The following is a 17,063-nucleotide window of genomic DNA, read 5'->3' as shown; positions in this document are numbered from 1 at the left end:
CTCTCTCTCTCTCTCTCATCTGATACAAGCCACTGCACTGTCATAGAGGGGCACACCCACTCATAGTATTTGTGTCCTGCTGTTTCTATGCGTTTGAAAAATTCCAATCAGCTTCTGCTGATTCTTTATTTCCCTAGGAAGCCAGTGGATACAGCCATCTAGGGCAATAAATGAAAAAGGGGAAGGGGAGCAGAAAAGATGGGCCCCTAATGATAAGAAAATGTAATGGGAAACAACTTTCAAATATTCATAGGTAAATTATCATATAGAAGAGTGGTGATAATGGGCTGGTTTTTCCACGCCATTTGAAGCTTGGGTTTCCCTTTCCTCTATCCCAATCCTCACTTAAGGAATGAAAATATTATTTAGAAATAGCCTAAGCAAAAGCAAATCAGATATGTAAATAGGATGCGAAGCCATACACTTCATAAATGGCTTGCAAACCTCCCCAAAAAGAGCTGCTCACATAAGAAATTCTGAGATCTCTTAGGGCTGACCACCAAGAATGCAATTTCTATGGGAATCCTTACCATTCCTGATAGATGACATTCCAAATGAAAATGGAAACTCTCAAGCTAAGAGAGAACTATGAGGTGTGCTGTTGCATGTGTCGGGTGCAACATGGATCACTGGTGGGTAGCAAGGGGAGAAAGCAGAGGAGGAGTGGGGAGATCCAACACTACGGGTTGCCTTCAAGGGCCCTCAGACCTAGGCCATGTTCCAAGGCATTTATTAAAGAATTTATTTAAAGTATCAGTGAGGCCTGGGGGCATAGTGGCACAAGCCTGTAATCCCAGCAGCTTGGGAGGCTGAGGCAGGAAGATCACGAGTTCAAAGCCAGCCTCAGCAAGAGAGGCATTTAAGCAACTCAATGAGACCCTGTCTCTAAATCAAATAAAAAATAGGGATGGGGATGTGGCTCAGTGGTTGAGTGCCCCTGAATTCAATCCCTGGTACCAAAAAAAAAAAAAAAGTATCAGTGATAGGGGACAGACAGACATTGAGTGGGAGGAACATGAGCTTAAGGGAATAATTCTGTAAATGGGTCCATGTGCTGACTCCCACAAGTTTTCTCTTTTAAAAAGCAATTTACCTGCAGCCCTGCCTGGCTTAAGTCCACAGGATATGCTACATTCTTCCAGAAACTACCTATTATCTGCAGGAGAAAAGTAGGCCTGAAATGCTGATAAGAAGAACACAAGTTACCCTGAAGGAGGGTACTTTTGTGACTCTTACACAGATCAGATCCCAGAACTTGGGGAGATAAGGATAATTCCCCCTAACTATAAAAGCTGTAAGACCAGGTCAACATGGGCCAAAGTGACCTAGAGTTGTCATGGCAGTGGGGACTTGAAAGTCTGATGTCATGCTGCTATCAATCAAAAATCCAGAGGTGGACCTGGTCAAGACTCTCTGGAAACTTCCCTGGGACCTTCTATAAAACCGGAGGACAGGACATACATGCCATCCCTCTTCTCTCTTCTCTCTGAGAGGACCCACTGTCTCCTTTGAGAGAGACCTTTTGAGAGGGTCCCCTTTCCCCTTTACTCTCCCTTGTAATGAACTCATTCCTATAACTCTGAGCAACAAAATCTGAAGTCTTTCTGGCCTGATCCCAAGAATTGGGACTTGGAGGGGACTTTGCACTGCCTCAGTTTCACAGAAGGCCCTAGCCCTGATAACATCAGGAAGTAGCGTCTCCAGAATCCCACACACCCCTACATAATATAGGGGAGGACAAACATCTCGTCTTTACCTTTTTCTTAGACTTGTGGCTAAAGCCCCTATAATAAAAAACTAACAAAGACAAAAGCGTATGAATTTATTTCATGTAAGTTTTTACATGTGATAAAAGAATTTCTGAGATGTCCTTAATCTAAGGGGACAGAGAAGAAGAATTGGAAGAGGTTAATCAATAACAAGCTACAAGCCAAAAAGAACGAAAGCTACTCTTCAATGAGTGCTGGAATCTTAAATCCCAGCACAGAGGATCACCAGGGCTGTTTACATATAAACTTTCCCAATTGTTAACTGGACAAATGCAGAAGCAAGTCACTTCTTATGGATCACCCTTCTGACCCCTCACTCCGCTTTGCACAATCCCACCCTTGTCACCCATGACCAATATGAGTTCCGTGTAAACATCTGTGCTTTCCTTCTCCAAAGGAATAAAAATTCTCTTAGTTCTAGGTCCTGCAGACATTTTTCCAACCCCTTCCCTGTTCTGCTACAAGAAATTACAGGAACTTGTCCCAGAATCTTGTCTCTTTCCTGACTAGTGTCTGAAACAGCTCAATAAACCCTTGTGTTTCAGAGATTCCCTCAAAGTTTTGGTTTAACACATGACACAGGAGCTTTTCATAAGGAAATGAAAACCCAAAGCAATGGTTATACGCTTGCTTGTGGCAATTCCAGGTTTCAGGAAAAGTGGGCGATTGTGGGGAAATATAACCAGCCAACCAGTATGATCTTGTGATAAGAAACTGGGGGAGGGGCTGGGGCTGAGCAGTAGAACACTCGCCTAGCACGTAGGAGGTGGCTGGGTTTGATCCTCAGCACTACATAAAAATAAGTAAAATAAAATAAAGGTATTATGTCCAACTACAATTTAAAAAAAAAGAAAAGAAAGACAGAAACTTAGCCAGGCCTAATCTTTTTTTTAGGTTCTCCTGTGTCCCTGTATCTTCAGAGAACAGGATCTTTCTTTCCTCCAGGTAGATAAAGGGCAACTCCCTCTTAGGGGTCTTATTACCAATCTCAGGAGAAGGTCAGAAAATCCTTTAGGTTTTATGTCTCAAGGAAGAAGGGCAGGCAGCAGGTGAGACTGACCTCCTGCTACTTGGCATTTCTCAAATGACTTGGGGTATTGTTCCTGAACCCCATCACCTACTTTAAGGACCAGTATCAACAAGGAGGAAAACACCAGAAAAGGAAGACAGTGACTCACTAGTTTCCCAAGGACCCGGCCACAGGTAACAGGGGAGACAATGGTCAGGTACAAAGTGAAGTGTCACCAAACAGGATGCTTGGAACCTTGGCTGCCGTGTCACTCCACCTATCACACTGCAACAGGCTGTCCAGTCCTGGGCTCCTGAGGGGCCGTGGACTTCCACAGAGCCTTGTAACTGAGGGGCCCCTGGTTGTCCCACCCTTGGTGAGCCAGCTCCCCTGGTTCCCAAGGCAAGGCCACCTGTTGAAGGACAGGACCTATTGCCTTGGTTTCCCCACCCTGTTCTCAGGTTTCCAGAATTACCAACCATCTTGCAACCAAACTTCACTAATCACAAGAGGAAGTGGGAAAATTTTTCTCCTAACAAAGCCCACACCCTCCAAGAGGTTCGTATCGAGCAAACTGTGTGGAAGAAAGAACTAATCCATAAATGAGTTGTTCTGCCCTTTTCTCATAAACTGAGATGAGGAATGGTGAAGCCCACCTGTGGGTACAGGAAAAAAGAAAAGGCAGAAAGTAAAAGTGTTCAATTATCGTTACATCCCACTTGGAGATGCCTGCTATATGAAAACAAAGAAACTGGGGGTTGCAAGTCAAATAAATACTTTACACCATAAAAATCAGACTCTTTAACCAGCAGGGCTCCCTGCATTTGAGAGTTTATTTAAAGAAACATTAACTTCATATCACTGAAGATTAAAGAAATGATAATAAAGCTCCTATGAAGTGAGAACACAAATCGATGGAAAGCACAGTTCCATTTATAAAAATATGGTTAGTCTAAACTTCCAGGAAGGTAGCGACTGCAGAGAAGAAGGTGTGCTTGGGCTCCGTGAAGTCAGAAGGACCTAGGGTGGCTGTTATTCATTCAAAAATAATCTTCAGAAACAGAACACAGAAAAAATGGTAGAATTTACATATAAGTCCAAGAACTTGTTCTTTGATAAAGAGAATAAACCTACTAGATAAATCTTAAAACAGGTGAGATGAGACTCATTCATTATCCAAAACATTTTGAGAACTACCATCTGACCTAGCTATCTCACTCCTCAGTGAGATAAACCCAAAGGATTTAAAATCAGGATACGAAAGTGATGTAGCCATATCAATATTTATAGCAGCTCAATTCAAAATAGCTAAACTGCAGGACCAACCTAGATGCCCTTCAATAGATGAATGGATAAAGAAACTGTGGTATATATACATAATGGAATATCACTCAGCCTTAAAGAAGAATGAAATTATAGCATTTGCAGGTAAATGGAAGGAGTTGGAAAATACCATGCTAATCAAAGTAAGCCACTCCCAAAAAAGCAATGGCTAAATGTTTTCTATGATAAGTGGATGATGATCCATAATGTGTGTAGGAGAGTCAAGGGAAGAATGCAATAACTTTGGATTGGGCAGAGGACAGCAAGAGGAGGGGCGGGGTTGTGGGTTTGGAAAGATGAAACGGACATTATTACCCTATGTGTGTGTGTGTGTGATTGCACGATGGTGTGACTCTGCATTGTGTACAACCAGAGAAATGAAAAGTTGTGCTCCATTTCTGTAAGAATTAAATAAATTAATTAAAATTAAATTTAAAAAAACATCATGAGAACGTGATACAACTGTGTGTTAGTACATTTGAAAATCTCTGTGATATGGAAAAATACAAATTGCTCCAACTGTCTTAAGAAGAAGAGAATTCTAAATATACCAATAACCCTGAAGGATATGGGAAAGTTTTCAGTGGCTCAACTGCCAAACAGACTTCATGCCTTGACAACCTTACAAGTGAATGATTCGAAGCTTTGAGGACACAGACATATCATACATTAGCTTCACAGTATTATTTTTTAAACTTTAAAAAGTAATCTTCCCCATGTGTTTTACAAAGCTAGCAGAGTGCCAAGATTGAAATCTGAGGATAAAATGACAGGCCAATCAATATCACTTAGAAATTAGTATTTAAAAAAAAAAAACTTGGGGAAAGCAGTGAATTTTAAAATCCCATGGTCATGATCAGTTTGTTGTAGGAGTCTCTGGAGTTTGTGACTGAAAAGCTGATTACTCTTAAATGTCATACTAATGGAACAAAGGAGGGAAACCAGGGACTCTTCTGAATGGGGGCTTCCAAGATTGAAAAAATTACCAATTTTAAAAGGAAGCTAGAAGGAATCCTTAACATGGTTCTTTAAAGATACATAAGTAAAACTTGCACAATCTCTCACTAATGGTGAAAGCAATATGAGGATTTCCATTTAGGCCGAAATTACAGCAGAAAAACCACCAACTATTATATGGTCCTAGAAGGCCTAGCAAAGTTAAAAACAGATGAAGCAAAGTCATTATCTGGGAATGTTATCTAAACAGAAAAAAACAAGTGATAAGTAATGGAAATATAAAAGAAATAATAAATACCTTTACCACAGACCAGAAATAATCAGATGGAAAATATCCCAATCATAAGAGGAAAAAACAGACTAATAAATAGTCTTAAAAATTTTAGCAGGATCTATTACAAAGAAGACCATGAACCTTCATTAAGGGAAATAACAAGATTTTAAAGAAAAGAAAGGGGATAAAATATTGTATTCCTGGAAGGAAAGACACAGTGTTGTAAAAATTTAAACAATTTACAAATTACTTTCTAGTTTATTGTGATTCCTATGAAAACCCTACTGAGATTTTTTTTTGGAACTTGGCAATTTCAAAGATATGTCTAGGAAAAATAAACCAGTAAGAATAGCTAAGAAACATTTAAATATTTGACAAAGCAAAAATATTAAAATAGCACAGTACTAATATATGAATTGATTTCTCAATCAATGAAACTGAAGACACAGGCCCCAGACAGTCTGGGATTTAAAAATTTAAGACATGATCCAGATTGTACCATAAGCCAATGGAGAAAGGGACTTCATAAATAATGTGTAGTTAACTATTTGTGGAAAAAAATAATCTGACTTTTCATCTCACATTACATGCCAAGTGCATTTGCGATGGATTAAAGCATAAAGGCTCCAGTGTTCAGCCATCACCTGAGAGTAGGCGGGGTCTAGGAAGAACCTGGAAGGTGTTTGTGCAGTTTCACTCCATACATCCTCTTCTGGAAGACCTCTGAGAACAGCAATCAGAGACAACAGAAATACAAATCCCTTCCTTACAAATTAAAGAGCTAAGCATCCAACTCGTGAAGTTGGAATAAAAAGGAGGAGAGCCAACTCAGAGAAACAAAAAGGGAGGAAATAATAAGGGCAGAAATCAATCAATTGGAGAAAAAGAAACTACAGTGAAATCTAACCGTCAAAAGCTGAAAAGATGAATGCAATTTCTGGCACAGTGGATCAAAGAAAGAAAAAACATATAAGGGAAGAAGGAGAAAGAACAAAAGAAGGAGTAAGGGAGAAAGAAAAAAAATAAAAATATACAATATGGCAGGGGATGGGGAGTGGGGAGCCCAGCTCCAGGGGGAACACACACACACAATAAAAAAGAAAGGACAATTAAAGAAACCATCAAAAAAAAAAAGCTTTTAATATTATGAACTATATACTAATCAAATTTAAAAGCTGCATAAAACAGACTCCTAGAAAGCTACAAACTGTCAACATGGGAACAAGAAGAAATAAAATATTTAAGTAGGAACCAACAGGTAGTAAATTGAATGGGTCATTAAAGGATTCCCTCTCTCCCTCTCTCCTGTTTTAACTGGTGACCTCCTATCATCCATTGTTTTCACTGGTAGGAATTCAGTTAGTTGCACTTCCAGTTTTGCATTAAGCTGATAGGGTCACAAAAATAGATGGTCCTCATTTAGGCACAGGCATTCATCCTTTCAAGGCTTATTATGCAAGCCTTAAGGCCAGGATACATTGTAAGTTGTGTGGTACATTGCAACTCTCCCCATGTTCAAGGTAAGCAGAGAGACAAGTGTTTCCACCTCTTCTAAAACATAAGGCACAAACTTAATCCAGTAGCTACTGATTAGCGACAATACTACAGAGCACTAGTGGCAAGCCACCGGCACAGCAGATCACCATCACCTTCCCCAAGAAGTTCTTTATGACTTAGAGATGCTCTATATTTGGTAGAATTAGACAGAATAGGAGGATTCTGTTCAATCCCTGCTGTGAATTTGTCAAGAGATTCCATTTGACTGAGACTGTTAAAATCAGTCTGCTGTCCCTCGTGGCCTGCCAATTCTGCAACTATTGAGGCCTCCGTGGACAAGATGCCTGCCCCATGCCCAGAAAAAAGAGCAGCCCTGCAGATGAACGCCACAGGCATTTCACTTTATTCTAGACACTGTGTTTGCACCAGATAGAAGGACTCCAGAGATGTTCACCAAGGAGAAAATTTTCCCAGTGTCCTACCTCTAAAATGTAGGTTAGTGGCACTTTTTCTTGGGCTAGCAAGTGAAATGAGAAACCAAGAAGGCTTGGCATCACACCAATAAAGCACACTTCATCAAGGCAGAGAGATCCAGCTTCCGTGAACTGAACTGGCCAAAGGATTAGAGGAAGATAGTTTCTGACAATGTTCTGAGAAACATTTTGGCACCAACAATCAGAGGGATAAAAGCAGTTTTGGCCTGCAAAGTATTCAGTAATAAGCCAAGGAGCATTCAGCTTCTGAGCCATCTGAGGCACAGAAGGTTTTATACCCAAAACAGAGGAAGCCCCACCCCCAACCTGGAAGCTACCGCTTGTGTAAGAAGGAATAAAATAATTTGCTCCACTGAAATAAAAATTTTCAGCTTAAAGTTTAATAGTAGAACAGACAAAAAGAATCTCCCCTTTAAAACAAGCTGACTTAAGAAGCATTAATTAAGATGAGTGGATAGAATAGAAAAAGGATTAAGTCTAGATGAAAAGACCTGGGTTTCCACCTCCGGTCCATTAAGGTATAGGTATAGCAAGGTTGCAAAATATAAGGTTAATGTACAAAAGTCAACTGCTTTCCTATATGCTAGCAATAAATAAATGGAACTTGAAATTAAAACAGTACCATTTACATTATCTCTCCAAAAACTAAAATACGTAGATATACATCTAACCAAATATGTACACAGTCTACATGATGAAAAATACAGAACTCTCATTAAAAAAAAAATCAAAGAACTAAACAAATGGAGAGAGACAGTCCGTGCTTCCACTAAACACTCAATATTGAAGAAGTTCTCCAATTTCAATCTACAGATTCAATGCAATCCAAATCAAAATCCCATTGCATTATTTCGTGGATTTTAACAAAGTGATTGTCAAGTTTTTAGAGAGAGACAAAGATTCCCGAATAGCCAACATGATATTGAAGAAAGTCAGAAAACCGTCACTGCCTGCCTTCAAGATTTTAATTATAAAGGTACAGTAATAAAGAGAGTGTGGTATTGGTCAAAGAACAAATAAGTCACTGGAGCAGAATAGAGAGCCCAGAAATAGACCCACATAAATATAATCAACAGATTCAGAGAAAGAACAAAGGCAATACAATAGAATAAAGACAGTCTTTTCGACAAATGGTGCTGGAACAACTAGACATCCATGTGCAAAAAAAAAAAAAAAATCTTTCACAAAAATTAATCAAAATGGAACATAAATCTAAAAGTAAAATGTGAAACTTCCGGAAGATAACATAGGAGAGAACCTAGATGATATTAGGTGTGGTAATGACTTTTTTTGGCATGATCTATGAAAGAAAGAATTGATAAGCCAGACTTCATTTAAATTAAAAAGTGCTTGAAAAGAATACTGTCAGGAAAATGAAAAGACAAGCCATGGAATAGGAAAAAAAAAATTTGCAAAAGGTGTACCTGATACATTTTGGAAGTATTACCCAAAATACACAAAGATTTTATATACTCAACTTTTTTATGAATCTTTAAGCTCAACATTATCAAAATGAACCATCCAATTTAAAAATGGGCCAAAGACCCAAACAGCTAGTCAAAGAAGATATACAAATAAGCAAATGAAAAGATGTTCCATGTCCTATGTCATCAAATGTTAACAACAGGACACCACTACACACCTATGAGGACAGCCAAGAACCACAGCTCAGACAATAGCAATTGCTGACAAGGATGTGGAGTAACAAGGATTGCTACTCATTGCTGGTGGGCACACAAAATGGTACAGCCACCTTATTCGACAGTTTGGCAGTTTCTTACAAAAATAAACATACTCTTAATCGTATGATCAAGTAATTGTATTTCTTGTCATTTACCCATATGAGTCAGAAACTTAGTCCACACAAAAACCCACACAAAGGGGCTGGGGATATGGCTCAAGCGGTAGCGCGCTTGCCTGGCATGCGTGCGGCCCAGGTTCGATCCTCAGCACCACATACAAACAAAGATGCTGTGTGCACCAAAAACTAAAAAATAATAAATATTTAAAAAATTCTCTCTCTCTCTCTCTCTCTCAAAAAAAAAAACCACAAAGGTGTTTATAGGTTTATTTGTAATTGCCAAAAGTTGGAAGCAAAACTGGGATGTCCTTCTAAATGTTTCTTACTAAGTGAAAGAAGCCATCCTAAAGAGGCCCAACTATATGACATTCTAGAATAGGCAAACTATGGAGTCAGTAAAATGATCAGGGGTTTCCAGGGGTTGGGAAGAGGGAGGAATGAGCAGAACACAGAGGAATTTTAGGGGAATGAAACTACTCTGTATGATATTATAAGGTGGATACTTGTCATCATGCATTTCTCAAAACCCACAGAATGTACATCATCAAGAATGGACCCTTTGGTAAGCTATGGTCTTTGAGTGATTATGATGGGTGGATGTAGGTTCATCAGTTGTGGTGGATGTTGGTAGGAGGGCTGTACATGTCTCAGAGCATGGGGAAAGTGGGAACTTTGTACTCAAGGTTTCTGTGAATCCAAAACTGCTTCAAAAAGTAAAACTTTGCAGGGCACAGTGGCACACGCCTCTAATCCCAGCAACTCCTGAGGCTGAGGCAGACAGATCACAAGTTCAAGGCCAGCTTCAGCAACTCAGCAAGACCCTCAGCTACTTAGTAAGCCCCTATCTCAAAATAAAAATTAAAAAGAGCTGGGGATGTGGCTCCGTGGTTATGTGCCCCTGGGTTCAATCCCTGATATGTATATGGATGCATATATGTAAAGCCTATTCAGAAGGGGAAAATTCTCCCAGAACAGTGAGAAATAATAGATAGCAGGTATTATTTTAAATCACAAGATTTTAGGATAATTCATTGTGCAGCAATCGATAACTAAGACACCCATCTATGGAGGAGACTGATTAATTGCTAATATCCACTCTGGCTTTCTCCCTCGATCATAAAACCATTGAGTTTACACTGGAAAAATGACCTCCCAATGGAAGATTATGCTTCCTAGCTTCTCTCTGAACTAATGTGGCCACAGGATTAGGTTCCAGTAAATGGGACAGTACTGAATATATATGACATAAGCAACTTTCAGGTCACTTTCTTAAAAGGAGATGACTCTCCTCCCCTTCCATCCTTCCTGCTGGGCAGAAAACTAAGATAACTCCTGGTGCAGCCCCGGTGTATGAGATGGAGCTATGTGCTAAGGACCTCAGAGGAACATGAGAGATGGAACCAGGGTATCTAATGCCACCTAGACGCCATAGCCACTGCGGACCACAGTTATCTGGGATGCCATTCCTGTTGCCAAACCTGTCTTCTAAGTAATGTACCATCTCATCTTTGGTTGTGCCAACAATTCAATGAGATGAGAAATACAAAGTAGCCAACATGGTGTGTGACATAGCAGGTTCGTTTCCTCTACATGGGCTGAGAGACCAGAGGCTTCAGCAGGAAACACAACTGCATGGCCAGCCCTGATCAAAACCAATCCCCCTCTACTTTAGTCAGTCCCTACCATCATGCCCATGGCTATAAGTGGGACGTGAGTAAAATGGAGAGAAAAGTCAATACTGGTGATCTGTATCCAAACCAATCCTGGTGATCCATAGGGTGGTCTGCACACAACAGACAAGAGACATTCTGTGGTGCTTCCCCAAACCTAACATTGCCATTTTATTTTATTGTGGTTCTGGGGATCAAACCCAGGGCCTTGCACATACTGAGCATGTTCTCTACTTGGAACTATACCCCTGGCTTCTACCTTTTCCATTTGAAGTGACCTCACCTACTTTCAAAATGTTCTCCTGCCTTTAAAATGAAATCCAAATCCCTCAGTGGAACATACAATGTCTTTCACAATCCATAGCTTTTTGATCTGAGTTCAGCTCTTTCCACCCCCTCATCATATCCCACATTCCAGACATACACTACATCCCATGAGTGGTTTGCAGTTACTAGATCATATTACACTTTCTTATGTCCCAATGGTATTACACTAGCTTGTCCACTCGCCAGCAAAGCCCATCTCTAGCCACAGCTCCTCAACTCCCCTCTCTACTTGACTAGCTCCTGCTCTTCTTTAGGACAACCTCCACAATCTCCATTATAGCTAAGAAATTGTCCCTAACTATGGCAGAGACTACCCCTGGTCCCTCCAAAATTCTTTTAGATTTTAGGTAGCACATGGCCACTAAGCTAAGGACTATACTTCCCAGTTTCCCAGCTGTGGCCATGTGGCTCAGTGCTGACCAACTGGGCCAACTGAGCAGGAGTGACAGGTACTCTTGCCAAACTGCTGTCAAAAGAAAAGCGCCCCCCCCCCCGTTCCCCTTACTATGGGCTAGAATATGATTTGGGGATAATTCACCTCCAACACACAGACAACAGCAACACATTAAATATTGCAGAACGAGAAGATAAAAGGAAGCAGGCTGTGGTGGTAGGTTCTTACAGTCCCGGCCACTTGGGAGGCTGAGATGGAGGACTAATTAATTAAGTCCAGAGGTTGGAGGCCAGTCTGGGTAACACAGCAAGCCTCTGACTAACAAAAAAATGAAGAAGATAAAAAGAGTCTGAATCACTAACACCTTCAAACTGTCTCCATATGTCTGAGACATGCCTGAAAAGAATGTTGGTGAAAGAGAAATTTAAAAGTATACTTCAAATTCCTGAGGCAAGTTCCCTCCAGGGCCTTCAACAGCTGTTGAGTCAAATCCTCCGATTACAGGAGAGGCTAGAGGTGTAGCTCAGGGAAGAGCATATGATCAGCATGCACCAGGCTCTGGGTTCTGTCCCCAACACCGCAAACACACACACACACACACACATACACACACACAAGTAGCAGCAGCTATTACAGGAGATGAGTCACAAAATCACCTAAAAGACCACAGCACTGAGACAAAGCATGTCATGAACTCAGGTCATTAATTCAAACTTTACGCAAAAGAAAAGCAGGATCCAAGTCATCCTGATCCTATGGAACCATCTTCCTGAATCTTATACCTGTGGGCATTCCCTCCTCACTTCTTTTTTTTTTTTTTTTTTTTTTTTTTGTGATAGGAGATCAGAAAAGCATGGAGCGCCTTACCTCTGGAGACTTTGTAAACTTCATAGAAAGAATAGAAGTGGAAGCCTAGTGAAGCCAGCAGGTAAAGAGACAGTTCCCATCGGGACAGCATTGTTCCTTCTCAGGATGGTTCTCAATGTCCACAGTGAGAGGTTCTAGGAAGAGAAAATGACAAAACATGAGACCATGGACTTGACCCTAGATAACAGCCATATATATATATTAGTTGTAGATGGACACAAAACCTTTAATTTATTTATTTTTATGTGCTGTTGAGGATCAAACCCAGTGCCTCCCATGTGCTAGGCAAGCACTCTATCACTGAACCACAACCCCAGTCCAGATAATACCCTCTTAACATCACTGCACTTTGTTCACACTCCCAGGGACCCTTCACTACTCAAGGTGAGCGAACATGACCCGGATCAAACCTCCTCCTTCCGAGGACCTCATCCCATTCTGCATCCAACACACACACAAACACTCATTCCTGCTAAAGGTGGTTAGGTCTTCCCCCAGCACTGCCCAGGGCCTTCTATCACAGTATGTATCAGAGAGTTCTCTCCTTTGGTGTGATATCCGTCTCCCCTGTAAAGTAGACCTTTAGAGAGTGGGAATCATGATTTCTGACTCCCCAGCACCTACAAATGTGCCTGGAATGTGGCAAGAAGGAATAACCGAGAACTCCATGAATAATAAATGGCTTCAAAAGATTGAATAAAAGAAAAGCACAAATAAAATCTCCAAGCCTCTTCTAAGCCAACAGCCTCAAACTCCCCATTCTTCTCTTTAAATGTCATCCCATAGTAATGGGTGGGGATGGTCTAATAAAAACTGCCTTCCACGTATCTGTGCACTTCCTAAATATTTGGAGATTACTGACATGACCCTGGACACCTGTGACAAACACTGCCCACCCATCCCCAATGATACTCAGTCTCCCTGCTTTAGTAATTGAATTTCTATCTGGACACATGGAACTGAGCTCAAAAGTACTCCCTAGCCAAGTGGACACTTGAATAGTTCTGCCCACAGGGATGTGCATGCAGAGATGTGAGGCTGTGGTCATTGTCTTCTTTTCATCCCTTTCCTAAAGATCAGAGTTGGGACAGCCACTTTGGGCCAAGAGATAAAAGCCACATGAAAAATAAGATAGACACACCTCTGGGGGCTGGGGTAGTGGCTCAGTGGTAAAGCATTCGCCTAGCACATTTGAGGCCCTGGGTTGGATCCTAGCACCACATAAAACAATAAATAAATAAAATAAAGCTGTGTCTAACTATAACTAAAAATTTTTTTAAAAAAGAAAGAGACACCTCCGTCCCTGGCTCCATGTACCACCCTACCCCTAAAACTGTCCTGGACCATTTCTACCTGGACTATTACATGAAAGAGAAATGTACTTGTAGGTTGTTTAAGCCTCTACTAGTCCAAATATTTTCTAAGGAATGGAAGAGATAAAGGAAAGTTAGGTCTAAAAATTCTGCAAATCCAATGATCCTAATTGTTCCCAAGTAACAAAGAATTAACTAAACTTAAGCCCTTTTATAAATCTCATTGCTTTACTCAATATGAAATACAAGTCATTGTGGGTGCCAGATTTAAATAAGAGCAAATTTTTGAGCCCCAAGCAAGCAGTTCTTAATATGTGATGGTAATGTTAAGACTCAGAATTCTCACAATGCTAGAACTTAAGACCAAGATTTCACTGTGTTTCACAAAAGCTCTGTAGAGCAGTTAGAGAAAGGAGGTAGGCATTTTACAGATGACGAATGCAATGAGGTCACACATCCAGAAATAACTGACCCAGGACAGAAAGACAAAGACTCCACCATCTCATTTACATGTAGAATCTAAAAAGGTCATACTCACAGAAGCAAAGAATAGAACAATAGCTGCCAGGAGGCTGGAGTGGGGGAAGTTAAAAGGTACAAAGTTTCAGTAAAACACAACAAATAAGTTATGGAAATCTCTTGTACAGCATGGTGACCATAGTTAATAACAACACATGTACTTGAAAATTGCTGAGAGTACACCATAAGCATTCTCACGGCTTGGGAAACTGAGACAGGAAGATTGAAAGTTCAAAGCAGCCTCAGAAACTTAGTAAGAGCCTGTCTCAAAATAAAAATTTAAAAGGGCTGGAGATGTGGCTCAGTGGTTAGGCACCCCTGGGTTCAATCCCAAGTACAAAATAAATAAATATATTAAGGCAAGGGACATGTGAATTACCTTAATTTAGTCATCTCACAATGTACACTTTTATCAAAATGCCACATCATACACTAGGAACATGTACAATTTTAATGTTATGGTTTAGATATGAGATATCCCCCAAAAGTTAACTTGTGATAATGCAAGAATTTTCAGAGGTGAAATGATTAGATATGTAACCTAAGCAATAGATTAATCCACTGATATGGATTAACTGGGCAATAACTATGGGGCAGGTAGGGTGTGATTGGAGGAAGTATGTCACTGGGGTGTACCTTTGAGGTCTATATTTTTGTCCCTGGTGAACACAGCTAGCACGCATTCTCATTCTCTCTCTCTCTCTCTCTCTCTCTCTCTCTCTCTCTCCTCTCTCTCTGCTCCCTGGTGATCATGTTCTGAGCAGCTTGCCTCCACCATGCCCTTCTTCTATAATGTTCTGCCTGCCTGACCTCAGGTCCCGAGTTATGGAGTCAGCCAAGCATGGTCTGAACCTCTGAAACTGTGAGCCCAAAATAAACTTCTCCTCCTCTAAATCATCTTGTCAGGTCTTTTGGTCACAGTTATGAAAAAGCTGACAGAAACAAATTGGTACCCAGATATGGTCATTGCTGTGACTAACCTCACTATGCTGTTCAGCATTGGGAATTGGAATTGGCAAGAGGAATTCTGAAAAGTTTGGTGATACAGGCTGGAAAAGTTTCAGAATGTTGTAAGCAGAACTTAATGAGCAATTCTGGATGGGAGTTCAGAGACTAGAATGTCAACAGGACTATGGACAGTAAAGACTGGTCTCATGAGATTTCAGAGTAGAAGGAGGACTCTGTTGGATATTGGAGGAGAGGCCATTCATGTTGTATTCTGATAAAGAAATTGTTTATATTTTGCTCATATCCTGAGACTTTCTGTGAGGCTGAATTCAAAGGGGGTAGACTAATTAATCAGGCAGAGGAAATTTCAAGGCAGCATAGCATTCAGACAGTGACATGGATACTCCTGGTAATTTTTAGCCAACCTTATCATGATAATCAGGAGCAGAAAGCAGAGCATAAAGATTTGAAAAAGTTGCAGTTTGGCCAGAAAAGTGTAAGTAAAACTGGGGCTAAGGAAAGTGTGGCTGGCTGTCAAAGAGATTACAGTGGCTAAAGAAACAATAGGAAAGATGGCTTAAGGGCATCTCAGGCATTGGCAAGACTACATCATCTCAGGCTCAAAGGTATAAAAGTAAAAATTCCTTTGAGAAGAGACCACGGGGCACCCTGGTTGCACAGGGGGCCTAACAGGTGCTCAGTTACCCAGGTACTCAGAGGCTTCTGCAGCAGGGTTCCAGGAGGCTTGGCTACTGCCCAAGATGGCAGCAGACCTCACTATCCACCATGTGGTGCTGGTTCTGCAGGACTGCAGGATGCTGGAGTTAGGAGATCATAGAAGCTCCCACCAAGATTTCAAAGGAAGGCCTGGGAGGCTGGCCAAGTGTGGCAGAGTCAGAGTCCCTAAGGGCTGCCTCTGAGAGGGTGATGCATGATGATTCAAGAAGGAAGCTGCAGCTGCAGTGGAGACCCTCGAGATTAAGAGACGCCAGTATTGGGAAATGTCTGCCAAGAACAGCTGTGAGAATCAAGCAGGTACAAGGCAAGAGAGAGGCAGGTGGACAGCAAGGTTACAGGAGCAGACCTTTTGAGAGAACATCTTGATGCCATGTGCCCCAGATGCTGGATGTACATCTACAGAATTTGTATGCTCAGCTTAGATTTTGGTCTTGCTTTGGTTCTATCCCTTCTTTCAATGTCTCTTATTTCTCCCTTTTGGAATGGAAATGTTTACTCTGTGCCATTATGTATTGGATATGTGTAATTTGATTTTGATCTTTACAGGGGCTGACACTGAGAGTTTCCCTTGAGTCAGAGGAGACTTTGGACTTGACCTTGTGGGCAATGCTAGAACTGTTAAGACTATGGGGAATCTTTGAAATGGACTAAATGTATTTTGCATTGTGAGATGCGTAGGAGCTTTGGGGGGCCAACGGCAGAATGTTATGGTTTAAATATGTTGTATCCCCCAAAAGTGCATGTGTGAGACAATGGAGAAATTTTCAAGGTGAAATGATTAGATTATAAGAAAGTATAACCAGATCTGCGGATTAATTCACTGATATGGATTAACTGGAGCTGTAAACAGGTAGGGTGTGGCTGGAAGAAGTAGGTCACTGGTGATATACTTTGGGGGCATATATTTTGGTTCCTGGTGAACAGAACTCTCTTTGCCTCCTATTGGCCATGTGCTGAGCTGCTTTCTCTGTCATGTTTTCCACCATGATGTTCTGTCTCCCCTTGAACCCATGGAATTGACTGACCATGTACTGAGCCCCTGAAGCTGTGAGCCAAAATAAAATTCCCCCCTCTAAGTCATTCTTATCAAGTCTTTTGCTCACAGTGATGAAAAAGCTGACTAAAAATAATGAATAAATAAATAACTGTGCCTGGGCTCGAAT

The 17,063-nt window shown here is 40.9% G+C and overlaps 1 protein-coding gene across 3 annotated transcripts in view; it reads right to left on the bottom strand.

Annotated features, from left to right (window-relative positions):
- The window catches only part of Hhat (hedgehog acyltransferase), a 344,926-nt gene that overhangs the window by 314,335 nt on the left and 13,528 nt on the right, over window positions 1–17,063 (bottom strand). For all 3 annotated transcript variants that reach the window (XM_058581959.1, XM_058581958.1, XM_046452232.1), the window contains exon 2: window positions 12,383–12,516. In XM_058581959.1, the coding sequence (XP_058437942.1) occupies window positions 12,383–12,473 (91 nt within the window). In that variant the 5' untranslated portion in view covers window positions 12,474–12,516. The remainder of the gene's footprint in view (window positions 1–12,382; window positions 12,517–17,063) is intronic.

This window comes from Marmota monax, unplaced genomic scaffold (genome assembly GCF_021218885.2).
Source record: "Marmota monax isolate L192 unplaced genomic scaffold, Marmota_monax_Labrador192_F-V1.1 WCK01_AAM20220418_F8-fsc00105, whole genome shotgun sequence".
Taxonomy (NCBI): Eukaryota; Metazoa; Chordata; class Mammalia; order Rodentia; family Sciuridae; genus Marmota; species Marmota monax.
Note: the sequence above shows the minus strand (reverse complement) of the source record. Positions and strands in the feature narration are given on the sequence as shown.